Source organism: Ranitomeya variabilis, chromosome 7 (genome assembly GCF_051348905.1).
Source record: "Ranitomeya variabilis isolate aRanVar5 chromosome 7, aRanVar5.hap1, whole genome shotgun sequence".
In the NCBI taxonomy this organism is placed as follows: domain Eukaryota; kingdom Metazoa; phylum Chordata; class Amphibia; order Anura; family Dendrobatidae; genus Ranitomeya; species Ranitomeya variabilis.
In genome coordinates this window covers 10,231,691-10,258,055 of record NC_135238.1, presented here as the reverse complement: position 1 = coordinate 10,258,055, position 26,365 = coordinate 10,231,691, and the positions used below count along the sequence as shown (strand labels likewise).

General features: G+C 55.6%; 3 protein-coding genes across 4 annotated transcripts in view; 1 reads left to right on the top strand and 2 right to left on the bottom strand.

The window, feature by feature from the left end:
* HIRIP3 (HIRA interacting protein 3) overlaps positions 1 to 8,648 on the bottom strand; it is a 31,722-nt gene extending 23,074 nt beyond the window's left edge. Inside the window, exons 1-2 of the mRNA XM_077273928.1 lie at positions 8,499 to 8,648; positions 6,319 to 6,439 (exon numbers count right to left, since the gene is read on the bottom strand). Of these exons, the coding sequence (XP_077130043.1) occupies positions 6,319 to 6,439; positions 8,499 to 8,569 (192 nt within the window). The 5' untranslated portion in view covers positions 8,570 to 8,648. The remainder of the gene's footprint in view (positions 1 to 6,318; positions 6,440 to 8,498) is intronic.
* Positions 8,649 to 8,714: 66 nt separating this feature from the next.
* On the top strand, positions 8,715 to 18,838 carry INO80E (INO80 complex subunit E). The gene is made up of 8 exons (XM_077273930.1): positions 8,715 to 8,852; positions 9,239 to 9,321; positions 15,421 to 15,491; positions 16,628 to 16,680; positions 17,595 to 17,670; positions 17,761 to 17,854; positions 18,038 to 18,166; positions 18,247 to 18,838. The coding sequence occupies exons 2-8, from the start codon at positions 9,244 to 9,246 to the stop codon at positions 18,457 to 18,459; spliced, it is 714 nt and encodes a 237-aa protein (XP_077130045.1). The 5' UTR covers positions 8,715 to 8,852; positions 9,239 to 9,243; the 3' UTR covers positions 18,460 to 18,838.
* A 4,350-nt stretch (positions 18,839 to 23,188) lies between these two features.
* DOC2A (double C2 domain alpha) overlaps positions 23,189 to 26,365 on the bottom strand; it is a 54,314-nt gene continuing 51,137 nt past the window's right edge. For both annotated transcript variants that reach the window (XM_077273925.1, XM_077273926.1), the window contains exon 11: positions 23,189 to 26,242. In XM_077273925.1, coding sequence (XP_077130040.1) covers positions 26,106 to 26,242 — 137 coding nt within the window. In that variant the 3' untranslated portion in view covers positions 23,189 to 26,105. The remainder of the gene's footprint in view (positions 26,243 to 26,365) is intronic.

Below are 26,365 nucleotides of genomic sequence, written 5' to 3'. Positions count from 1 at the left end.
AGTCCTCTATGGCGACCTTCTCTCGAGCCCCGACTCCGCAGCCTCCCCCTCCGACTCCGCAGCCTCCCCCTCCCAAGAAAAGGAAAGTGGGCCGGGTAGCCTCAGACTCTGACTCAGGCGAGATACATACCTCGGATTCAGAGTACAGCTGGGAGAAAGAGGGTTCTACGTCTACTCCTGCTCCCAGATCGGATAGTAGGAAGTACCTCTTCTCATCGGAAGATTTGGAGGAGTTAATTTCCATGGTGAGGGGCACCATGGGGGTAGAAGAGGAGGTAGAGGACCATTCTGTGCAGGACGATATGTTCGGGGGTCTGAAACCTAAATCGGTAAAAGGATTCCCCATACATGAAAACATAGAGAACATTATCCTCCAGGAGTGGAGCCTGCCAGAAAAGGGACTGAACGTTCCATCCGAGTTCAAAAATCGCTTTCCTCTGGAGGGAGATTGTTCTTTATTTGATATGCCCAAGGTGGATGTTCAGGTGTCAAGGGTCACTAAGAAAACGGCCCTACCCTTCGAAGACTCCTCCCAACTTAAAGATCCTATGGATCGTAAGACAGAGCTTACTGAGGAGATCTTGGGACACCTCAACTAACTTATTAAAATCCAACGTGGCCTCAACATGTGTGGCCAGATCATTGGTTATCTGGCTTCGTACCTTAGAGAACCACCTCATACAAGGTACATCCAGGGAGGACATCCTTAATTCTCTCCCCTTGCTCCAAAAAGCATCCGGATTCCTCGCGGACGCTTCAGCGGAATCAGTACGGGTAGCCGCTAGATCCGCTGTCCTTACAAACTCAGCAAGGAGGGCCCTGTGGCTTAAATCTTGGGGGGGAGATGTTACCTCAAAGTCCAAACTTTGTGGTATCCCTTTCCAGGGCCATCATGTCTTTGGACCAGCCTTGGACGACATCCTGGACAAGGCTTCAGACAAAAAGAAGGTTCTCCCAGAACAACGGAACCCGAGGAAGCGGTTTTTTCGTCCCCCCCGGGAACAACCACCCCAACAGAACTATAGGGGAAAAGGCAAAACGGGGCGATGGAGCTACCCTAAAGGTGGGAAAACCAGAAACATCATGGTTCCCCAGCCCCAGCAGCCCTCTGAAAAACAATGACTGCTTTCAGGTCGGGGGCCGACTCTCGAATTTTCTCCCCAGGTGGCAGGAGATCACCAGGGATCAGTGGGTCCTGCGTACCATACAGGATGGCCTAAAATTGGAATTCGAGAGTCCTCCTCCTCACCATCTAACAATCACTTCTCCACAATCTCCAAAACTTCAGGAGGCTCTGAGGTCGGATATTCTAAGTCTGCTCCGAGAGAAAGTGATTTCCCACGTACCACATCGGGAAAAAGGAGAAGGCCATTATTCCCATCTCTTTCTGGTGAAGAAACCCTCAGGGAAACACCGTATTATCGTAAACCTCAAACCTCTGAATCAGGTGATAAGATATCGAAGATTCAAAATGGAATCTATCAGATCAGCAATCCCGCTGATTGGACAGAACTGGGTAATGGCCACATTGGACCTGAGGGACGCATACTACCATGTGCCAATCCACCCAGACCACAGGAGGTTCCTCAGGTTCGCCATTTCCCAAAACAAACGGATCAGCCATTACCAGTTCAACGTCCTTCCCTTCGGAGTATCATCAGCTCCACGGGTCTTCACCAAGATCATGCTGGAAGTGATAATCTTTATACGACAACAGGGGATCTGCGTCATTCCATACTTAGACGACTTCCTCCTTATTGCTCCATCAGCTTCTCGCCTCAATCAAGACGTGGCGAGGGTTCTCAGCATCTTAACGTCTCTCGGGTGGATTCCAAATCTGGCGAAATCAGATCTCCGGCCATCTCCCCAGAAGAAATTTCTAGGAATTCTGCTGGACTCAGAAAAGAGAATGTCCTTCTTACCCAGGGACCGTCGGATAGATCTGGTCCACAAAATCTCCAAATTCAGAGACCAGAAATTCCCAACTCTGAGAGACTCTATGTCAATCCTGGGTTCTCTAACATCATGCATCCAGGCAGTCTCCTGGGCCCAGGCCCATACAAGGACTCTCCAATCTCACATCCTGTCGTATTCAAGAGGACACCAGATGGCTTTATCCAGAAGAATTCCTCTTCCTACTCATGTAAGATCCTCCCTCTCATGGTGGCGGAACCCCCGAAACTTACAGCGGGGAGTCAGCTGGGATCAGACCCCTCTCCGAGTACTTACAACAGATGCAAGTCAGAGAGGTTGGGGTGCGGTGATCGAGAAATCACACTTTCAGGGTCTATGGTCCCTAGAGATGAGACGCAGCTCCTCAAATCTGAGAGACTTAAAAGCAGTGGAGGAGGCGCTAAAAGCCTCATCGGCCCTCATCCAGGGTCACCATGTTCGGGTGATGTCCGACAACATGACCACTGTCGCCTACCTCCGACACCAAGGGGGCACGAAATACTCAAGCCTAAAGCTAACTGCTGGAAGGATTTTTTCCTGGGCAGAGAAACACCTCCTGTCTATTTCGGCAGTACATATAAAAGGGCTGGACAATTCCCAGGCGGATTACCTCAGCAGGAGGGACTTTCATCCTGGGGAATGGTCCCTAAATCAGGAGGTATTCCTATCCTTGGTCCAGAGGTGGGGAACCCCCGAGGTGGACCTGTTCGCCAGCAGACAGAACAAAAAGTCAGACAACTTTTTCTCCCTGAACATCTCAAACGAGACCCAAGGACTGGACGCATTTTCACATCCTTGGGAATTTACCCTAGCGTATGCCTTCCCGCCAATCCCACTGCTATCCAGAACATTGCAGAAAGTCCGGATAGAACAAGTCCCAACGATTCTGATAGCCCCACTGTGGCCAGGAAGAGGCTGGTTCAACGCGTTAACAGACATGTGCTTAGAAGGTCCAATCCTACTTCCCCAGAGACACGACCTGCTTCAGCAGGGTCCTCTATTTCATCCAGATCTGCACAAGCTAAAGTTAGCAGCCTGGCTTCTGAAGCCGAGATCCTGAAGGCCAGAGGGCTCTCTCAAGACGTGATCGAAACCCTACAAAAAAGTAGGAAGCCGATCACTAATGCCATTTATGGGAAAATATGGCAGAAATTTTCTTCATGGTGTCTTCCGAACAAACCAGATCCATTTAACCCGGAAATTGCTCAAATCCTTCAATTCCTCCAGAAGGGCTTGGAGATGGGACTCTCACCAAGTACCCTGAAGGTCCAAGTGTCGGCCCTCGGATCTTTCTTTGACCAAGATCTGGCAAGTCACCGATGGATCAAACGGTTTATAGCTTCAGCAACAAGAATCCGTCCAAGACGTCTCGTCCACACCCCTCCATGGGACTTGAATCTTGTCCTGAACAGTCTGACCAGTGATCCCTTTGAACCCCTCTCAGCCGCCAACTTAAAAATCCTGACCCTAAAAACGGTCTTTTTGGTGGCCATCACTACCGCCAGGCGTGTAGGGGAGATACAGGCTTTATCAATCCAGGAACCATTCCTGACCGTAACTATGGACAGCATAATCCTGAAATTGGATCCTTCCTTTATGCCTAAAGTGGTCTCTGATTTCCACAGAAATCAAGAAATCATCTTACCATCTTTCTGTCCGAATCCATCTAACCCAAAAGAAGAGATCTTTCATACCCTGGACGTCCGCAGAGTGGTCCTATTCTACCTTCAACAGACAGAGGGTTGGAGGGTGGATCAAAATCTATTCATCCAGTGGTCAGGACGGAATAAAGGCAAGAAGGCAGCCAAAAGTACAATAGCAAATTGGATCAAACAGGCCATTAGCCTTGCCTATTCATCCCAGAATCTGACTCCTCCAGCTTCTCTAAAAGCACACTCCACCCGTGCAGTCTCAACTTCCTGGGCAGAGAGGGGTAGCGCATCTTCAGAGCAGATTTGCAGAGCCGCCACCTGGTCATCAGTCCACACATTCACCAGGCACTACAGGCTCAACTTCAATAGGGACCTTTCGTTTGGCAGACGAGTTCTCCAGGCTGTTGTCCCTCCCTAAAGAAATTAGCGGTTGGTATTACTCCGATACTGCTGTCGTGGAAGGTGACTAGAGAAAATAGAATTAGAACTTACCGGTAATTCTCTTTCTAGGAACCTTCCACGACAGCACTAATTTCCCTCCCTATCTGATTTATATACTGATTGTTTCCTGCACTTAAGTGGTAACTAAATATGCTACTGTGTCCAGAAAAAACACTGGTGGTTGCAGGAAGGGGAGGGGTATTTAACCTCTTTCTGTTCCTGTCCCCTATTAGGGCGGGGAGACATCCTCCGATACTGCTGTCGTGGAAGGTTCCTAGAAAGAGAATTACCGGTAAGTTCTAATTCTATTTTCTGCCCACTCTTCCACAAACGCCACCTCTATGGAGTGCACGGCTTATTGTGGTCGTGTGGACTAATAATCCAGTCTCTGAGAACTCTGCTGCTCCTTCAGGGTTTCCTTTGGTCTCGGTGCTGCCTCTCTGATTAATGCCCTCCTTGCCCAGGCTGAGAGTTTTGGTGGACGTCCTCTCTTGGCAGGTTTGCTACAGTGCCATGTTCTTTCCATTTGATGATAATGGAATAGATGGTCCTCCGGGGGGGGGATCATCAGAGAATGGGACAGTTTCTACAACTCTGTCCCTGACTTGGTCTCCAAAAAACCACCTCCATGGTGGCGTCTGGCGGTCTCCATGGTGGCGTTTCGAGACCTCCTTGGTCCCCATGGTGTTCTTTGGTTAGTGGCGCCTCTGTGGCCTTTCAGAGAAGGTAAAGTGTATATAGTGACAGACATGTGACCCTTACATTGCACACAGGGGGACGTCCTGTCACTAAGCATGGGACTTATGAAGGGAATTGCTTGCACCAGAGCTATGGGATGAATACGTATGCACATGCCAATTTTTAGTTATTTGATCCCATAAATGTATAAATTTATGCCGATATTTTTCTCACTTCATCAACTTAGACTATATAGAGCTCATACATCTCACACACTTCAGATTGCAGAAATATTTACACACAGGCTGTAATGTAACAAATAGGTAAAATGCCAAGGGGGTGGGGCTGTGATTACTTTTGCAACTCACTGTATAGTCACATGCCGCACACATAACAACCTCACCATTATCCTATGTTTGGCTTCACTACAAGCCCCCCTTAGGATCCCTTGGGATCTCCTCCGTCAAGGAATCTGTCACTCAGATCTCTTGCCTGTTTTCCAAATGACTTCTCTTCTGACCAGATCCTTTGTATCCTTAGATACGGCCCTTATGGGATCCCACTATTCAGGGCAATTACTGCCACCTCTTATTAGGGAGCTCATTGCTGTGACATCTAACCCCGTTACAAATTTCTAAAACGCGTCCTCGGACCCTTCTCAGATGGAAAAAATGTCATCAACTCAAGGAGCCCACAACGATCAGCTCTGTGGCTGGTGAGGGTCATTTCTGAAAACCCTGCTCTCCTCCCGCAGCTCAGAAACAGATTAGATCCCTCAGGGCGCCTGCGTCATTGACCCCTGAAGAAGCTGCTGGGAGGCCGCGATACGCGAGGGTCCGCTCCTCCCTCACCCCGCTCTTCATCATCTATGTGGTGTAGCTTCATTGCTGCCATTATTGTAGATCACTGACACCGTACTGCGGTTACACTAAATAATGCTGCCTGGACTATACTGTACAGGGATCAGGGGCAACATCCCGACCACTGCGGGTGAAGGGGACCATTGGATCCCACCCATCCCAAGTCTTATATAGAGATTTAATGGTTACATTTTTTATTCAGTTTGTGTTGATCTTTGCTTTCCCAATGTTCTTAATAAACGTTACATCATTTACCTCCTCCTGTTACCAGTTTTCTGCTGTGCCCCCCTGCCGTGCTGTCTGCTGTGCCCCCCGCCGCACTGTCTGCTGTGCCCCCCTGCCGTGCTGTCTGCTGTGCCCCCCCGCCACGCTGTCTGCTGTGCCCCCCCCGCCGCGCTGTGCCCCCCGCCCTGCCGTGCCACCCCCGCCCTGCCACCCCTGCCGTGCCACCCCCACCCTGCCGTCTGCCGTGCCACCCCCGCCATACTGCCTGCTGTGCCACCCCCGCCATACTGCCTGCTGTGCCACCCAGCCCTGCTGCGCCACCCCCGCCATGCTGCCTGCTGTGCCACCCCCGCCATACTGCCTGCTGTGCCACCCCCGCCATACTGCCTGCTGTGCCACACACACACACTATTTCTAGCCCAAAAGGCTGCAGAGATGTGACGTCGGCTCTGGGTGTGACTGGAGCAGTGGTGGCAGCGGTGCAGGTGGTCCCCAGAGCCCCCTGTCACCTGCATCTTCAGCAGCTCTTCCTCCACTATTTTCTTCAACACTTGTCGCTCGGATAAGGACAGCGCTGACCGGCCGCAGTGAGACAAGAACTTGGAGCGCACCGACGACTGGGACAGGACGCTGCAGAGAGAGGAGAGTCATGTGACCACCGCACGCCATGACGGTACACAGACCGCACACAGTCACAACACCCCCCAGTACACAAAGACATCACCCCTCAGTACAGGCCGCACACAGTGACGTCACCCCTCAGTACAGGCCGCACACAGTGACGTCACCCCTCAGTACAGGCCGCACACAGTGACGTCACCCCTCAGTACAGGCCGCACACAGTGACGTCTCCCTAGTACAGGCCGCACACAGTGACGTCTCCCTAGTACAGGCCGCACGCAGTGACGTCACCCCTCAGTACAGGCCGCACGCAGTGACGTCACCCCTCGGTACAGGCCGCACACAGTGACGTCACCCCTCAGTACAGGCCGCACGCAGTGACGTCACCCCTCAGTACAGGCCGCACGCAGTGACGTCACCCCTCAGTACAGGCCGCACACAGTGACGTCACCCCTCAGTACAGGCCGCACGCAGTGACGTCACCCCTCAGTACAGGCCGCACACAGTGACGTCACCCCTCAGTACAGGCCGCACACAGTGACGTCTCCCTAGTACAGGCCGCACACAGTGACGTCTCCCTAGTACAGGCCGCACGCAGTGACGTCACCCCTCAGTACAGGCCGCACACAGTGACGTCACCCCTCAGTACAGGCCGCACGCAGTGACGTCACCCCTCAGTACAGGCCGCACGCAGTGACGTCACCCCTCAGTACAGGCCGCACGCAGTGACGTCACCCCTCAGTACAGGCCGCACGCAGTGACGTCACCCCTCAGTACAGGCCGCACGCAGTGACGTCACCCCTCAGTACAGGCCGCACACAGTGACGTCTCCCTAGTACAGGCCGCACACAGTGACGTCTCCCTAGTACAGGCCGCACGCAGTGACGTCACCCCTCAGTACAGGCCGCACGCAGTGACGTCACCCCTCAGTACAGGCCGCACGCAGTGACGTCACCCCTCAGTACAGGCCGCACGCAGTGACGTCACCCCTCAGTACAGGCCGCACTCACTGACGTCACCCCTCAGTACAGGCCGCACTCACTGACGTCACCCCTCAGTACAGGCCGCACGCAGTGACGTCACCCCTCAGTACAGGCCGCACGCAGTGACGTCACCCCTCAGTACAGGCCGCACGCAGTGACGTCACCCCTCAGTACAGGCCGCACGCAGTGACGTCACCCCTCAGTACAGGCCGCACGCAGTGACGTCTCCTCTCAGTACAGGCCGCACACAGTGACGTCACCCCTCAGTACAGGCCGCACGCAGTGACGTCACCCCTCAGTACAGGCCGCACTCACTGACGTCACCCCTCAGTACAGGCCGCACTCACTGACGTCACCCCTCAGTACAGGCCGCACGCAGTGACGTCACCCCTCAGTACAGGCCGCACGCAGTGACGTCACCCCTCAGTACAGGCCGCACGAAGTGACGTCACCCCTCAGTACAGGCCGCACGAAGTGACGTCACCCCTCAGTACAGGCCGCACACAGTGACGTCACCCCTCAGTACAGGCCGCACGCAGTGACGTCACCCCTCAGTACAGGCCGCACGCAGTGACGTCACCCCTCAGTACAGGCCGCACGCAGTGACGTCACCCCTCAGTACAGGCCGCACGCAGTGACGTCACCCCTCAGTACAGGCCGCACACAGTGACGTCTCCCTAGTACAGGCCGCACGCAGTGACGTCACCCCTCAGTACAGGCCACACGCAGTGACGTCACCCCTCAGTACAGGCCGCACACAGTGACGTCACCCCTCAGTACAGGCCGCACACAGTGACGTCACCTCAGTACAGGCCGCACACAGTGACGTCACCTCAGTACAGGCCGCACACAGTGACGTCACCTCAGTACAGGCCGCACAGTGACGTCACCCCTCAGTACAGGCCGCACACAGTGACGTCACCCCTCAGTACAGGCCGCACGCAGTGACGTCACCCCTCAGTACAGGCCGCACACAGTGACGTCACCCCTCAGTACAGGCCGCACGCAGTGACGTCACCCCTCAGTACAGGCCGCACGGTGATGAGGATGACGTCCTCGCTCCGCCGCCCACACTCCGCTCTCACCTCAGATCCTGGCTCTGCTGGAACAGCTCCCGGGTGAAGAGCCGCATATCGCGCTCCACATCTCCCGCCATGTTTAAACTCCGCACCTCCGCCACAGGCTCCGCCCCCACCTCTCATTGGTCTGGACCCATCTGCTGATTTTTGATTGGTCGATACTAGGAGGCTTTAGACTTGGGGCTCTTCTGATTGGAAGACCAGCAACTCCGCTCACTGCGTCACAGGGCAGCCGCCATTTTGTCGGAGGTTCTCAGGGTCACTCATGGCGGCAGGACGCCTATGTAATGTAGGCTCACGGGAAGTGACGTCATGTTATCTCAGTGACGGGGCGGGGTCTGCCCTTGTGGACGCGGAGAGGTAAGAGCGTTACAATGAGTGACAGTCCGAGGAACCACAAGTCCCAGCGTGCTTCATCTGTTCTGAACGGAAAGGGCGACTAGAGTTGGTCGGGATGTTTGTTCTCAGCTGGGAACAGCAACCAATGGGATCCCGGCTTTCATTCTCCAGAGATGAGAGCTCGGCTCTTATTGGCTGCTGACAACACATGACCACAGCGTGTCTTTAATAATAATAATCTGTATTTCTATATAGCGCTAACATACTCCGCAGCGCTGCACAGACACTATCATCACTGCCCCGATGGGGCTCACAGTCTACACTCCCTATCAGTATGGCTTCGGTTAACCCTCTCCTTCCTGCACTGGTCTTGCTGATTGTTGACGGTTTCTTTGTCTGTTTTGCAGTGAGGATGAACGGCCAGGGGGAGGTGGAGGACTACAAGAGGCGCTACAAGAACCTGAAGCGCAAGCTCAAGTTCCTCATCTATGTGAGGGCGGGGGCCGCGGGGTGTGTGGTGTGTGAGAGGCCGCGGTGTGTGTGTGTGTGTGTGTGAGAGGCCGCGGTGTGTGTGTGTGAGAGGCCGCGGTGTGTGTGTGTGTGTGTGAGAGGCCGCGGTGTGTGTGTGTGAGAGGCCGCGGTGTGTGTGTGTGTGTGTGTGAGAGGCCGCGGTGTGTGTGTGTGAGAGGCCACGGTGTGTGTGGTGTGTGTGTGTGTGTGAGAGAGAGGCCGCGGTGTGTGTGTGTGTGTGAGAGGCCGCGGGGGGTGTGTGTGTGTGAGAGGCCACGGTGTGTGTGTGTGAGAGGCCGCGGGGGGTGTGTGTGTGTGAGAGGCCGCGGGGGGTGTGTGTGTGTGAGAGGCCACGGTGTGTGTGTGTGAGAGGCCGCGGGGGGTGTGTGTGTGTGAGAGGCCGCGGTGTGTGTATGTGTGTGTGAGAGGCCGCGGGGGGTGTGTGTGTGTGAGAGGCCGCGGGGGGTGTGTGTGTGTGAGAGGCCGCGGTGTGTGTGTGTGTGAGAGGCCGCGGTGTGTGTGTGTGGGAGGCCACGGTGTGTGTGGTGTGTGTGTGTGTGTGTGAGAGAGAGGCCGCGGTGTGTGTGGGTGGGAGGCCGCGGTGTGTGTGTGTGGGTGAGAGGCCGCGGGGGGTGTGTGTGTGTGAGAGGCCACGGTGTGTGTGTGTGTGTGTGTGAGGCCGCGGTGTGTGTATGTGTGTGTGAGAGGCCGCGGGGGGTGTGTGTGTGTGTGAGAGGCCGCGGTGTGTGTGGTGTGTGTGTGTGTGTGAGAGAGAGGCCGCGGTGTGTGTGGGTGGGAGGCCGCGGTGTGTGTGTGTGGGTGAGAGGCCGCGGTGTGTGTGTGTGAGAGGCCGCGGGGGGTGTGTGTGTGTGTGAGAGGCCGCGGTGTGTGTGTGTGAGAGGCCGCGGGGGGTGTGTGGTGTGTGAGAGGCCGCGGTGTGTGTGTGTGTGAGAGGCCGCGGTGTGTGTGTGTGAGAGGCCACGGTGTGTGTGTGTGAGAGGCCACGGTGTGTGTGGTGTGTGTGTGTGTGTGAGAGAGAGGCCGCGGTGTGTGTGTGTGTGAGAGGCCGCGGTGTGTGTGTGTGTGTGAGAGGCCGCGGTGTGTGTATGTGTGTGTGAGAGGCCGCGGGGGGTGTGTGTGTGTGAGAGGCCGCGGGGGGTGTGTATGTGTGTGTGAGAGGCCGCGGTGTGTGTGTGTGTGAGAGGCCGCGGGGGGTGTGTGTGTGTGAGAGGCCGCGGGGGGTGTGTATGTGTGTGTGAGAGGCCGCGGTGTGTATGTGTGTGTGAGAGGCCGCGGTGTGTGTGTGTGTGTGTGAGAGGCCGCGGTGTGTGTATGTGTGTGTGAGAGGCCGCGGGGGGTGTGTGTGTGTGAGAGGCCGCGGGGGGTGTGTGTGTGTGAGAGGCCGCGGTGTGTGTGTGTGTGTGTGAGAGGCCGCGGTGTGTGTGTGTGAGAGGCCACGGTGTGTGTGGTGTGTGTGTGTGTGTGTGTGAGAGAGAGGCCGCGGTGTGTGTGGGTGGGAGGCCGCGGTGTGTGTGTGTGGGTGAGAGGCCGCGGGGGGTGTGTGTGTGTGAGAGGCCACGGTGTGTGTGGTGTGTGTGTGTGAGAGGGAGGCCGCGGTGTGTGGGTGAGAGGCCGCGGGGTGTGTGTGTGTGTGTGTGTGTGAGAGGCCGCGGGGGGTGTGTGTGTGTGAGAGGCCGCGGGGGGTGTGTGTGTGTGTGTGAGAGGCCACGGTGTGTGTGTGAGAGGCCACGGTGTGTGTGTGAGAGGCCACGGTGTGTGTGTGTGTGAGAGGCCACGGTGTGTGTGTGTGTGTGTGTGTGTGTGTGTGAGAGGCCGCGGGGTGTGTGTGTGTGTGAGAGGCCGCGGGGGGTGTGTGTGTGTGTGTGTGTGTGTGTGTGTGTGTGTGTGTGTGTGAGGCCGCGGTGTGTGTATGTGTGTGTGAGAGGCCGCGGGGGGTGTGTGTGTGTGTGAGAGGCCGCGGTGTGTGTGTATGTGTGTGTGAGAGGCCGCGGTGTGTGTGTGTGTGTGTGAGAGGCCGCGGTGTGTGTGTGTGTGTGTGTGTGTGTGAGAGAGAGAGGCCGCGGTGTGTGTGGGTGGGAGGCCGCGGTGTGTGTGTGTGGGTGAGAGGCCGCGGTGTGTGTGTGTGAGAGGCCGCGGGGGGTGTGTGTGTGGGTGAGAGGCCGCGGTGTGTGTGTGTGAGAGGCCGCGGGGGGTGTGTGTGTGTGTGAGAGGCCGCGGTGTGTGTGTGTGAGAGGCCACGGTGTGTGTGGTGTGTGTGTGTGAGAGAGAGGCCGCGGTGTGTGTGTGTGGGTGAGAGGCCGCGGTGTGTGTGAGAGGCCGCGGGGTGTGTGTGTGTGTGTGAGAGGCCGCGGGGGGTGTGTGTGTGTGAGAGGCCGCGGGGGGTGTGTGTGTGTGTGTGTGTGAGAGGCCGCGGGGGGTGTGTGTGTGTGTGTGTGTGTGAGAGGCCACGGTGTGTGTGTGTGTGTGTGAGAGGCCGCGGTGTGTGTGTGTGTGAGAGGCCGCGGGGTGTGTGTGTGTGTGTGTGTGTGTGTGTGTGTGTGTGTGTGAGGCCGCGGTGTGTGTGTGTGAGAGGCCACGGTGTGTGTGGTGTGTGTGTGTGTGAGAGAGAGGCCGCGGTGTGTGTGGGTGGGAGGCCGCGGTGTGTGTGTGTGGGTGAGAGGCCGCGGTGTGTGTGAGAGGCCGCGGGGGGTGTGTGTGTGTGAGAGGCCGCGGGGGGTGTGTGTGTGTGAGAGGCCGCGGTGTGTGTGTGTGTGAGAGGCCGCGGTGTGTGTGTGTGAGAGGCCACGGTGTGTGTGGTGTGTGTGTGTGTGTGTGAGAGAGAGGCCGCGGTGTGTGTGGGTGAGAGGCCGCGGTGTGTGTGGGTGGGAGGCCGCGGTGTGTGTGTGTGGGTGAGAGGCCGCGGGGGGTGTGTGTGTGTGAGAGGCCACGGTGTGTGTGTGTGTGTGTGTGTGTGTGTGTGTGTGTGTGTGTGGCCGCGGTGTGTGTATGTGTGTGTGAGAGGCCGCGGGGGGTGTGTGTGTGTGTGAGAGGCCGCGGTGTGTGTGGTGTGTGTGTGTGTGTGAGAGAGAGGCCGCGGTGTGTGTGGGTGGGAGGCCGCGGTGTGTGTGTGTGGGTGAGAGGCCGCGGTGTGTGTGTGTGAGAGGCCGCGGGGGGTGTGTGTGTGTGTGTGAGAGGCCGCGGTGTGTGTGTGTGAGAGGCCGCGGGGGGTGTGTGGTGTGTGAGAGGCCGCGGTGTGTGTGTGTGTGAGAGGCCGCGGTGTGTGTGTGTGAGAGGCCACGGTGTGTGTGTGTGAGAGGCCACGGTGTGTGTGGTGTGTGTGTGTGTGTGTGAGAGAGAGGCCGCGGTGTGTGTGTGTGTGAGAGGCCGCGGTGTGTGTATGTGTGTGTGAGAGGCCGCGGGGGGTGTGTGTGTGTGAGAGGCCGCGGGGGGTGTGTATGTGTGTGTGAGAGGCCGCGGTGTGTATGTGTGTGTGAGAGGCCGCGGTGTGTGTGTGTGTGTGTGAGAGGCCGCGGTGTGTGTATGTGTGTGTGAGAGGCCGCGGGGGGTGTGTGTGTGTGAGAGGCCGCGGGGGGTGTGTGTGTGTGAGAGGCCGCGGTGTGTGTGTGTGTGTGTGAGAGGCCGCGGTGTGTGTGTGTGAGAGGCCACGGTGTGTGTGGTGTGTGTGTGTGTGTGTGTGAGAGAGAGGCCGCGGTGTGTGTGGGTGGGAGGCCGCGGTGTGTGTGTGTGGGTGAGAGGCCGCGGGGGGTGTGTGTGTGTGAGAGGCCACGGTGTGTGTGGTGTGTGTGTGTGAGAGGGAGGCCGCGGTGTGTGGGTGAGAGGCCGCGGTGTGTGTGAGAGGCCGCGGGGTGTGTGTGTGTGTGTGTGTGTGTGTGAGAGGCCGCGGGGGGTGTGTGTGTGTGAGAGGCCGCGGGGGGTGTGTGTGTGTGTGTGAGAGGCCACGGTGTGTGTGTGAGAGGCCACGGTGTGTGTGTGAGAGGCCACGGTGTGTGTGTGTGTGTGAGAGGCCACGGTGTGTGTGTGTGTGTGTGTGTGAGAGGCCGCGGGGTGTGTGTGTGTGTGAGAGGCCGCGGGGGGTGTGTGTGTGTGTGTGTGTGTGTGTGTGAGGCCGCGGTGTGTGTATGTGTGTGTGAGAGGCCGCGGGGGGTGTGTGTGTGTGTGAGAGGCCGCGGTGTGTGTGTATGTGTGTGTGAGAGGCCGCGGTGTGTGTGTGTGTGTGTGAGAGGCCGCGGTGTGTGTGGTGTGTGTGTGTGTGTGTGTGTGAGAGAGAGAGGCCGCGGTGTGTGTGGGTGGGAGGCCGCGGTGTGTGTGTGTGGGTGAGAGGCCGCGGTGTGTGTGTGTGAGAGGCCGCGGGGGGTGTGTGTGTGTGTGAGAGGCCGCGGTGTGTGTGTGTGAGAGGCCACGGTGTGTGTGGTGTGTGTGTGTGAGAGAGAGGCCGCGGTGTGTGTGGGTGGGAGGCCGCGGTGTGTGTGTGTGGGTGAGAGGCCGCGGTGTGTGTGAGAGGCCGCGGGGTGTGTGTGTGTGTGTGAGAGGCCGCGGGGGGTGTGTGTGTGTGAGAGGCCGCGGGGGGGGTGTGTGTGTGTGTGTGTGAGAGGCCACGGTGTGTGTGTGTGTGTGTGAGAGGCCGCGGTGTGTGTGTGTGTGAGAGGCCGCGGGGTGTGTGTGTGTGTGTGTGTGTGTGTGTGTGTGTGAGGCCGCGGTGTGTGTGTGTGAGAGGCCACGGTGTGTGTGGTGTGTGTGTGTGTGAGAGAGAGGCCGCGGTGTGTGTGGGTGGGAGGCCGCGGTGTGTGTGTGTGGGTGAGAGGCCGCGGTGTGTGTGAGAGGCCGCGGGGGGTGTGTGTGTGTGTGTGTGTGTGAGAGGCCGCGGGGGGTGTGTGTGTGTGTGTGTGTGAGAGGCCGCGGGGGGTGTGTGTGGGTGTGTGTGAGAGGCCGCGGAGAGTGTGTGTGTGTGTGTGAGAGGCCGCGGGGGGTGTGTGTGTGTGAGTGTGTGTGTGTGTGTGTGTGTGTGTGTGAGAGGCCACGGTGTGTGTGTGTGTGTGTGTGTGAGAGGCCGCGGGGGGTGTGTGTGTGTGAGAGGCCGCGGGGGGTGTGTGTGTGAGAGGCCGCGGGGCGTGTGTGTGTGTGAGAGGCCGCGGGGGGTGTGTGTGTGTGTGTGTGTGTGTGTGTGTGTGTGTGTGTGTGTGTGTGTGTGTGTGAGAGAGGCCACGGTGTGTGTGTGAGAGGCCACGGTGTGTGTGTGTGTGAGAGGCCGCGGGGGGTGTGTGTGTGTGAGAGGCCGCGGGGGGTGTGTGTGTGTGAGAGGCCGCGGGGGGTGTGTGTGTGAGAGGCCGCGGGGGGTGTGTGTGTGTGTGTGTGAGAGGCCGCGGGGGGGGGGTGTGTGTGTGTGAGAGGCCGCAGGGGGTGTGTGTGTGTGTGAGAGGCCGCGGGGGGTGTGTGTGTGTGTGAGAGGCCGCGGTGTGTGTGAGAGGCCGCGGTGTGTGTGTGTGTGTGTGTGAGAGGCCGCGGTGTGTGTGTGTGTGAGAGGCCACGGTGTGTGTGTGTGTGAGAGGCCGCGGTGTGTGAGAGGCCGCGGTGTGTGTGTGTGTGAGAGAGAGGCCGCGGTGTGTGTGTGTGTGTGTGTGTGAGAGGCCGCGGGGGGTGTGTGTGGGTGGCCGCTGTGTGTGTGTGAGAGAGGCCGCGGTGTGTGTGTGGGGGGCCGCTGTGTGTGTGTGTGGCCGCGGTGTGTGGGAGGCCGCGGTGTGTGTGTGTGGGGGGGGGGTGTGGGGTGTGTGTGGGAGGCCGTGATGTGTGTGTGTGGGAGGCCGGGGTGTGGGAGGCCGCGGTGTGTGGTGTGGTGTGTGTGGGAGGCCTGCGATGTGTGTGTGTGTGTGGGGGGGGGGCCGCGGTGTGTGTGTGGGGGGGGGTGTGGGGTGTGTGTGGGAGGCCGTGGTGTGTGTGTGTGTGTGTGGGAGGCCGCGGTGTGTGGTGTGGTGTGTGTGGGAGGCCCCCGATGTGTGTGTGTGTGTGGGGGGGGGGCTGCGGTGTCGGGGAGGTCTGTAGCGCTCATGTGTTCTGTGTCTAGGAGCAAGAATGCTTCCAGGAGGAGCTGCGGAGGGCCCAGAGGAAGCTGCTGAAGGTGTCCCGGGACAAGAGGTGAGAGGGAGGGCGCAGGGTTACGGCCCAAATCATCCCTAAACCTCACCCCATCACCGGCCTCGCCCCACCACCAACCTCACCGCTGGCCTCGCCCCACCGACGGCCTCACCTCATCCCCAACCTTACCTCACCGCCGGCCTCATCTCACCCCAGCCTCCCCCACCACCAACCTCACCGCCGGCCTCATCTCACCCCAGCCTCCCCCACCACCAACCTCACCGCCGGCCTCACCTCACCCCCAGCCTCCCCCACCACCAACCTCACCGCCGGCCTCACCTCACCCCCAGCCTCCCCCACCACCAACCTCACCGCCGGCCTCACCTCACCCCCAGCCTCCCCCACCACCAACCTCGCCACCGGCCTCACCCCCAGCCTCCCCCACCACCAACCTCACCGCCGGCCTCACCTCAGCCCCAGCCTCCCCCACCACCAACCTCACCGCCTCCCCCACCACCAACCTCACCGCCGGCCCCACCTCACCCCCAGCCTCGACTCACCGCCGGCCTCACCTTATCCCCAACCTCACCGCCGGCCTCACCCCATCACCAGCCCCACCTCACACCTAGCCTCGCCTCACCGCCAGCCTCACCTCATCCCCAACCTCACCGCAGGCCTCACCCCATCACCAACCCCCAGCCTCGCCCCACCGCCAGCCTCAACTCATCCCCAGCTTCGCCCTACCACCAACCTCACCCCACCGCCAACCTCGCCCCACCGCCGGCCTCACCCCCAGCCTCGCCCCACTGCCGACCTCGCCTCATCCCCAGCCTTACCCCGCGGCCGGCCTCACCTCATCCCACCGCCAGCCTCAACTCATTCCCAGCCTCGCCCCACTTCTGGCCTCACCCCCAGCCTTGCCCCACCGTCGGCCTCACCTCACCCCCAGCCTTGCCCCACCGCCGGCCTCACCTCACCCCCAGCCTCACCCCACTGCCGGACTCACCTCATCCCACCCCCAGCCTCGCCCCACTGCCGGCCTCACCTCACTGCCGGCCTCACCTTATCCCCAGCCTCGCGTTGGCCCTTTCCCCAGCCTCACCTTTCATCACCCATCTCCTCCAGCCTCGCCTTAAGCACAGTCTCATCCCCCCTGACCCTCGTCTCTTCCCTCACCGCTCCCTTTGTCTCCTCAGCTTCCTTTTGGACCGGATCATCCAGTACGAGAACGTCGATGACGACTCATCAGGTACGGCTGAGGACTGGCTTTGAGCGGTGGTGTCCAGAGGCTGCAGTGCCGGGACCGAGTGGTAGTGTCAAGAGGCTGCAGTGCCGGGACCGAGCGGAAGTGTCCAGGGGCTGCAGTGCCGGGACCGAGCGGTGGTGTCCAGAGGCTGCAGTGCCGGGACCAAGCGGTAGTGTCCAGAGGCTGCAGTGCCGGGACCGAGCGGAAGTGTCCAGGGGCTGCAGTGCTGGGACCGAGCGGTGGTGTCCAGGGGCTGCAGTGCCGGGACCGAGCGGTGGTGTCCAGAGGCTGCAGTGCCGGGACCGAGCGGTGGTGTCCAGAGGCTGCAGTGCCGGGACCAAGCGGTAGTGTCCAGAGGCTGCAGTGCCGGGACCGAGCGGAAGTGTCCAGGGGCTGCAGTGCCGGGACCAAGCGGTAGTGTCCAGAGGCTGCAGTGCCGGGACCGAGCGGTAGTGTCCAGAGGCTGCAGTGCCGGGACTGAGCGGAAGTGTCCAGGGGCTGCAGTGCTGGGACCGAGCGGTGGCGTACTGAGGCTGCAGTGCTGGGACCGAGCGGTGGCGTACTGAGGCTGCAGTGCCGGCACCGAGTGGTGGTGTCCAGAGGCTGCAGTGCCGGCACCGAGCGGTGGTGTCCAGAGGCTGCAGTGCCGGCACCGAGCGGTGGTGTCCAGAGGCTGCAGTGCCGGCACCGAGCGGTGGTGTCCAGAGGCTGCAGTGCCGGCACCGAGCGGTGGTGTCCAGAGGCTGCAGTGCCGGGACCGAGCGGTGGTGTACTGAGGCTGCAGAGCCGGGACGACCGAGCGGTGGTGTACTGAGGCTGCAGTGCCGGGGCCGAGCGGTGGTGTACTGAGGCTGCAGTGCCGGGGCCGAGCGATCTGCCGCCTTCCAGGAGGAGTAACTGAGTCTTCTCACTTGCAGATTCTGATCTGACGGCGTCTTCAGACAACAGCGACACTGAGGGCGGCCGTGACACCAGCACCCCCACCACCAAGAGGTGAGTCCAGAATAGCCTCCGCATACTTAGATCTACCCACCAGCAGCGGGCGGGGGTCTCTGCAGTGGTGACTACTCTTAATCTCCGCAGGAAGAGGAGCCCCTCCGCCGGCCCGGCCTCCCCGCCCCCGTCCTCCTCCTCGGCCCTGTCCCTGCACACGTCTGGGGGCCCCTACCTCAGTGCGGTGAGTACGAGCCCAGAGAGATGGAAACCTTCACATTGCGCCAAGGCATGATGGGAGGTGTAGTGTCACGGTGGGTGGGGGAGGGGTTTGGGGCCGCCATATTGCGGGGTTGTCACGTGACTTCTCCATATCCCTCATCCCATTTCATGATTTGTGTTTTCTCCACCCCTCCGCTTCCATCAGATGAGCTCACCCCCCTACACCCCGTTCCCCTCAGAATATCTGGCTCCTCTCCCCAACTCCACGTCCCCCATACCTGAGCGAGTCAAGAGAGACAGAAGGAGCCGCGGGGTTAAGCCCAGGAAGCCCAAGGTACTGTGCGAGCCGCTGTGTGTGAGCGTGGCCTCCGCCGCCGGCCACCATCGCTCTGACCGCCTCTCCTCTGTCCGCAGATCGCCCTGAGCTCACCCTCGGGGGTCCTGCCCTTCAGCCCCCGCTCCTCCGGACTGCCCCCGCTGTCCTCCTCCAGCAAGCACGCCCCTCCCCCACCCGTCCTAAGCACCGTGCCCCAGCAGATGTTCAGCGATGGCGGAGAAGGCAGCGGAGATGAGGGGCCCATGGACGGGGACGAGGAGGACGACCTGGTCATAGACATCCCGGAGTAAGAGTGTGGGAGCATCGGCTACTGCGGGGGCCACTACATCCCCAGCAATGCAGAGTGCCCCCCATCCCTGGGAGTGTGCCACAGTGCATTGTGGGAAATGTACAATGTCTCATGTAATCCGACATCTCCCACACTGCAACGCAGCAGAGTGCATCCCTCGTAAATACTAAAAGACCTTGGAGTTGTGGCCCCGGGTCCTACGTTTACAAGGAGCCTGTGGGGAGCAGCTGCCGCCGAGAGGGGAGAGCGGCATTCTGCACCATTCATTATGAGTTTATTATTACAGTGCCACCTGGTGGTGACAGGGTGACACTGCAGCAAGATTAAATCCTGTATCAGTGATTGTAATCATGATTGAATAAAGATGAAAATGCACGAGACTCCGATGTCTGATTTGCCTCCATATTGTACGTGCAGGTTCTGGAGAAAAGTAAAGGACACAAATTGCCCCCTTAGTGCATAGTGCCCCCCCCCCCCCTTGGTGTATTACCTACAGCCCACCACTCACCTTGCTGTAACCTCTTCACCCCCCCCCCCCCATGCCATCTGCCTTTATTACCATGTGGCAGAGCGGCTGGTGGTGCAGAGCTCCCTGATACCAGCCGGGTCCTGAAATAGGAGCCCCTGGGGTAACAAGTCCGTCCATGACATTTCTTCCTGAATTCCCCCCCAATCACTTGTGAGTGATATTCCTGAGAAGCGGAAGGAACTACAGCCACAAAGTGTGGAGGCCCAGTAATGTTACAGAGCTGAGGGCAGAAAAGTCAACGCTGACCACAAAGCTCCAGACCTCCTCTGTTACAAATACTGCGCCCCCACTGGGAGCTTCATTGCCGAGCAACTACATGCAACCGTACATCACCAAGCACAATGTCGACAGTCAGATGGAGCGGTGTAAAGTCCTGCCACTGGACTGCTGTAGGATTTTTACAGGATGAAAAGGGTGAAGTGATCAAACATGAGGTTGAGAAGGATAAACTTTTAAATTCCTATTTTGCATCTGTGTTCTCAAAGAAAGCACATCGAAGGAATAAAAGAATCCACACTATCTATAAACAGAGAGATGGTGAGGGAACACTTAGAGAATTTACATCTCCTGATCCAGATGAATTACATCTTAGGGTACTGAAAGAGATAGCAGAGGAAATTGAAGAACCTCTAGCCAGAATCTGTGAAAAATCCTGGAGAACAGGAGAAGTGCCAGAAGATTGGAGAAGGACAAATGTTGTCCCTATCTTCAAAAAACGAAAGAAGATGTAGTGAAGAAATTACAGGCCAGTGAGCCTTACTTCTATACCAGGATAGATTTGTGAACAACTTATTAAACAGCATGTACAGTACAAACCAAAAGTTTGGACACACCTTCTCATTTAAATATTTTTCTGTGTTTTCATGACTATGAAAATTGTACATTCACACTGAAGGCATCAAAACTATGAATTAACACATGTGGAATTATATACTTAACAAAAAAGTGTGAAACAACTGAAATTATGTCTTATATTCTAGGTTCTTCAAAGTAGCCACCTTTTGCTTTGATGACTGCTCTGCACACTCTTGGCATTCTCTTGATGAGCTTCAAGAGGTAGTCACCGGGAATGGTCTTCCAACAATCTTGAAGGAGTTCCCAGAGATGCTTAGCACTTGTTGGTCCTTTTGCCTTCACTCTGCGGTCCAGCTCACCCCAAACCATCTCGATTGGGTTCAGGTCTGGTGACTGTGGAGGCCAGGTCATCTGGCGTAGCACCCCATCACTCTCCTTCTTGGTCATATAGCCCTTACACAGCCTGGAGATGTTTGGGGTCATTGTCCTGTTGAAAAATAAATGATGGTCCAACTAAATGCAGAGCTGATGGAATAACATGCCGCTGCAAGATGCTGTGGTAGCCATGCTGGTTCAGTATACTAATAGATCACAGACTGCACATGAGTCAACAGTGTGATGCAGCAGCAAAAAGGCAAACACAGTTCTAGGATGTATTAACAGAAGCATAGAGTCTAGATCACATGAAGTAATTCTTCCCCTCTACTCCTCCTTGGTCAGGCCTCATCTGGATACTGTGTCCAGTTCTGGGCTCCACATTGTAAAAAAAAAAAAGACCAACAAACTGGAGCGAGTTCAGAGAAGAGCTACCGGGATGGTCAGCGGACTGCAAAGTATGTCCTACGAGGAATGGTTGAAGGATCTGGCAATGTTTAGTTGCAAACAAGAAAGCTAAGAGGAGACTTAATAGCTGTCTACAAATATCTCAAGCGCTGTCACATTGTAGAAGGATCATCATTATTCCAATTTGCACATGGACACACGAGAAGCAATGGATTGAAACTGAATGGTAGAAGACACATTAGATATTAGGAAAAACTTTTGAACAGTGAGGACGATCAATGAGTGGAACAGACTGCCACGAGAGGTGGTGAGTTCTCCTTCAATGGAAGTCTTCAAACAGAGGCTGGACAGACAGTCATAGTTTAGTGAATCCTGCATTGAGCAGGGAGTTGGACACGAGGTCCTCGGAGGTCCCTTCCTACTCTGACATTCTAGGATTCTGTGACTCTGGAGGAGACGTGTTCTGTGCAGTGACGGATCGCACTTCTCTGTCTACGACTGATGGAGGAGTCTGGGTTTGGTGATTCCAGGAGGACATTACCCCCTGACTGCATTATGCCCCTGTACAGATGGTGGGGGGGAATAATACTATGGGCTGTTATCAGGGGGTGGCCTCGGACCCTCAGCTTCAGTGATGGGAAATCTTAACCTTGAACACAAGACATTGTGGACAATTGTAGCTTCAGCTTTTTGGGAACAGTTTGGGGAAGACCCTCCTCTGTCCCCCATGACTCTGCCCAGTGCACAAGGTCCATACAGACATGGAGGAGGGGAGAACATGATCGGCCGCCCAGAGCCCGGCAATCAGCCCCACCCAACAGATATGTGATTGTGTGCCCAGCCTCACCCAACATCAGGGTCTGACTTCACAAATGCTCTTCTTGAAAAGGGGCCACAATTCTCACAGATGCCTCCGAATCACAGAGGTGCAACTCTGTTAATGTCTATGGATGTAGATGAGGACAGAGAACCCCCAGGTGGATGTGGGGGGCATATACTTCTATATTAATCTCTATGGATGTACAGACGCTTCTAACAAAATTAGAATATCATCAAAAAGTGAATTTTTCAGTTCTTCAATACAACAAGTGAATCTCATTCTACAGTCATTACAGACAGAGTGATCTATTTCACATGTTTATTTCTGTTAATGTTGATGATTCTGGCTTATAGCCAATGAAAACCCAGCTTGAAAAATGATTGTAAAATCCGAAATGTTTTCCTACTGAAATGTATGTTCAGTAAATGCCCTCAATACTTGGTCCTTTTGCATCAATTACTGCATCAATGCGGCGTGGCATGGAGGCGATCAGCCTGTGGCGCTGCTGAGGGGTTATGGAAGCCCAGGTTGCTTTGATAGCAGCCTTCAGCTCGTCTGCATTGTTGGGTCTGGTGTCTCATCTTCCTCTTGACAATATTTAATAGATTCTCTATGGGGTTAAGGTCAGGCGAGTTTGCTGCCAATCAAGCCCAGTGATACTGTTGTTTTTACACCAGGTATTGGTGCTTTTGGCAGTGTGGACAGGGGCCAAGTCCTGCTGGAGAATGACATTTCCATTTCCGAAAAGCTTGTCGGCAGAGGGAAGCATGAAGTGCTCTACAATGTCCTGGTAGACGGCTGCGCTGACTTTGGTCTTGATAAAACACAGTGGACCTACATCAGCAGATGACATGGCTCCCCAAACCATCACTGATTGTGGAGACTTCACACTAGACCTCCAGCAGCTTGGATTGTGGCCTCCACTCTTCCTCCAGACTCTGGGACCTTGGACCACTGACAACAGTCCAGTTATTTTCTCCTTGGCCCAAGTAAGACACTTCTGGCGTTGTCTATTGGTCATGAGTGGCTGACACAAGGAATGTGACACTTGTAGCCCATGTCCTGGACACGTCTGTGTGTGGTGAAGCAATGACTCCAGCAGCAGTCCGCTCCTTGTGAATCTTCCCCACATTACTGAATGGCCTTTTCTTAATCCTTTCCAGGCTGCGGTTATCCCGGTTGCTTGTGCACCTTTTTCTACCACACTTTTTCCTTCCACTCCACTTTCCATTAATATTCTTGGATACAGCACTCTGTGAACAGCCGGCTTCTATAGCAATGGCCTTTTGTGGCTTCCCCTCCTTGTGGAGTGTATCAGTGACGCCTTCTGGACATCTGTCAGGTCCGCAGTCTTCCCCATGATTGTGGAGCTACTGAAACAGACTAAGGACCTTTATAAACACTTAGGAGCCTTTACAGGTGATTATTGTTAATCATTCCAATTTACTGAGATAATGACTTTTGGGTTTTCATTGGCTGTAAGCCATAATCATCGACATTAACAGAAATAAACACGTGAAATAGATCACTCTGTAATGACTCTATAGAATATAGGAGATTCACTTTTTGAATTGAAGAACTGAAATTCACTTTTAGATATTCTAATTTAGTGAGAAGCCCCTGTATAAGGAGTACAGAGAAGCCCCTGGAGATGGATGTGGGGGGCACATACTTTCTCCATTTACATTAGTGCAGTACTCAGCTCTGACCAGTAGAGGGCAGGCAAGGAGCAGTATAATTATTAGCCGTTTGATAAAAACTTTGGGGAATTTTCTTTTTTTGTAAATCATGACACGGGACAACTCAGTTTTTGCCTTTATTGAGTGCAGTTATCAGAAGGAGGCCGTGACATGCAAATATGGGGTGCTTCGCCTCCAGCACACCCCGATCCAAACCTGACACACACGACACAAAACACAATCGGTCACGAGCGGCCCAATGTTATAAAATCGGGCAATACTCAGTGGTCCCGTACCAGAGCCCTATATACATGGCAGCACCAGCCCTGTCCCTTTAAATCCACTGCTCGCGGTTCAGGTGTCTGACGCCATTCCGTTCAGCAGATGGCCTTGGGACAAGCGGACCTAAGGGACTGGCTAGTTTTTGATACAGGAAGAGGACTGTTTGCTTGGTAGTTGTGCTCACTCTAGGATTGCCATGGTAACATCCATAGACCAATCATACTTAGACTCCCTATCATGTGATCTCTTGTGTTCTTATGCGTGAAGGTCACATGACATGAAGTCCATGTTTGGTGCTTCCATGACAACCCCAGAGCAAGCACAATAGCAACATGACTGAATGGGGTGTCAGCGGTCACGGTTCTGGCACAGGCCTCTGTTTTGAAGTCTCTTACGCCCTTTGATGGTAATAGAGGGCGCGCGTCATGTGACCGCGTTTCTTGTCCGACGGTATAGTGTATACACAACATGGCGTTTTCTGGTTTGGACGTTGAGGACCCTGATCTACTCTCCACCCTGGAAGATTTTTGGGTTTGCGCCAGCTGACGTTCTGACCACTCCCACTTTGTCAGCGGGAAACAAATAGAGTATTTAATAAAGTTACAAAATACACGATTTTTGCATAAACACAGTGCCGGCGTGCGAGGATCGAGCACTGACTCCCCCCACCCCGTTGTACAAAACAGATCACACACGTCCCTTCCCCCCACGTACAAAACGTGAAGTCACAAAACATTAAAAAAAAACAAGACGTGCAAAGAGTGAAAGTGTGAGCTGTGTGCATAGCCCCGAGCGACGGGTGTGCATAGTGGGTGCCGTGGGATCGGAGGACGCTCGCCATCAGCTAACCCTCACTGGAGTCTGGTTGTTATGGAGGTGCTGCCCATAGATACACGAGGCCTAATCTGCCCTGAGCCGCCATCTTGTCTGGGATGTGACCCCATTACAAATATGCGGCCAGTCAGATGTCGGCGGGATTAGAGAACGCTGCTGCTCTTTCACCGCGTCATTACGTGAAGACTAGAGAACTGATCGTCGGGGCGAGTCGGTAATCGTGGACGCCAGTAATTAGGCGACTGGCGTTTTGTGCTCGCTCCTGGGTTATATGGCTGCCATCACACGGGTTCACAGGGATGGGAATGCAATCTAGCTATAATTTCTGGTCCTCTCAAATATGGCCGCCAAGTTGCCAGATTAATGGAAGTTTCAGTGCGCATAGAGGTAAATAGCGGCTGTGAGGAATGTTTGTGGTGACACGTGTACAGTGCGGAGTACTGGTCGCCTATTATACTTTTTCGTGTCGCTGGGGGTTCGATCATCTAGGAAAACATGTCTGCGTCGCCCATAGCAGCTGTTGGTTTTATTGGCAGCGCTGCGCTGAGAGGTTGCCATGGGCGACTGCGGCATGTTCTGTCAGATCTGGCTTCAGGCCTTCACTGTCCTCCCGCTCCCCATAATGGCATTAGCCTGACAGAAGCCGGCGGATCACTTACAGATTAGCAGCGCTCAGCCGCCATGTGACCCGACAGGAGCGAGGACTAATTAAATCCAATTACCAGACTGAAATCTCAGATAATGAGAGACGAGGCGCTGTCTAATCCGCCGCGGTGTAATGAGGCCTCACTAGGGAGGCGCGGCGCTGGGCGGGTGTCCCCGAACCTCATGGAAAATTCTAATTGATCTCAATATTATAGGTTAGGCCCTTTCCTTAGCGGATACAGCCATTTTGTGACTCACAATTTGCCATTTTGCGAGAGTAACACTAGATTCGTCCATTTTCTGGAAGTCATAGACTGCATAATTTTGCAGCAGTCTGACCACCATTTTTGGAGAGTAATACTGTAGACTTGTCCATTTTGTCATTCACTTGATTCTTTCCTCCATTTTGTGGCAAGATTACACCTTTTTGTGAGAGGAACACTGAAGATTCGTCCATTCTGTTAGTCATTTCTGCCATTTTGTGATTGGCATAGTGGATTCCACCATTTTGTTGGTGTCTGACATTATGAGAGAGTAACCATGTAAACTTGTCCTTCATTTTTGGAGAGTAACACTGCAGATGTTCCCATTTTGTTCGTTACTAGGATGTTTTGACATTTTGTGACTGGCAACAGATTGGTTTTCTACATTTTGTGCCACCATTTTGTGTCAATCGTACACATGATTACACCATTTTGTGGAAATTGTATACTGGATTGCACCATTTTGTGGCAGTCAGTCCACCATTTTGAAAAAATAACACTGTACATTTGTGCATTTTGATGGTCCCTTGTTTTTTTCTGCCATTTTGTGGTAGTCATAGAGTGGATTGCACCATTTTATGGCCTTGTTCTTCAGTGACTTCTAGAGGTCTTACAAAATAGTGGCCTTCATTGAGATCCCAGGCCTCCATTTTGTTGGCTTCTACTATCAATATTAGTTACCACCTGAGATATGCTATTGTCCCCTACTGACCAGCCAGAGGTAAATTTAATTAAAGGGATGCTGGATTGGCTTAGGACAGTTTTGATCGGCGATTCCCATACGATGAGGTCGTCATAAATCAGCCATTGTCATGGATTTATATTGATATGAATATTTACATAGTCAGTCATTGCTTCCAGTGGGTGAGGACATTTTTTTTTGCCCTATTGTCATATTCATCCATCTTGCTGGCAGCCATATTTACGAAGACCATAACTTTCCATGAAGTGCATTTAGTGGGGTGAGTGTGCAGGTGAGTGATCTCTCTCAGCTCCCCGCCATCTCTAAACACTTCTTTAGTCAGTGAAGGTGGATCCCGGAAGCTCATTGGTCAATGTGTGCCAGTGTTCTGCCCTCTGATTGGTGGAAGAGAGACACTCCATCCAGTGTTTAAGACACTCTCCTTTTGCATTCATTCCGAGCGTAATTCCCCCTGGAATACAGATGAAGAATAAGGTTATGGTGTGGATGACGCAGTAGGCGCCCTATACGTTCAATTCGAAATGGTGGATACGTTCTAGCTGTCTTGTCTAATCAGAGCATTGCAGTGATATGG

What these genes read in the sequence shown, in the direction of transcription:
- INO80E (XM_077273930.1), top strand. Translation starts at nt 9,244, where the DNA reads ATGAACGGCCAGGGGGAGGTGGAGGACTACAAGAGGCGCTACAAGAAC. An exon ending in AAGGTGTCCCGGGACAAGAG is followed by an intron (nt 15,492 to 16,627) that starts GTGAGAGGGAGG and finishes TTGTCTCCTCAG; the next exon opens with CTTCCTTTTGGACCGGATCA. An exon ending in AGCACCCCCACCACCAAGAG is followed by an intron (nt 17,671 to 17,760) that starts GTGAGTCCAGAA and finishes TAATCTCCGCAG; the next exon opens with GAAGAGGAGCCCCTCCGCCG.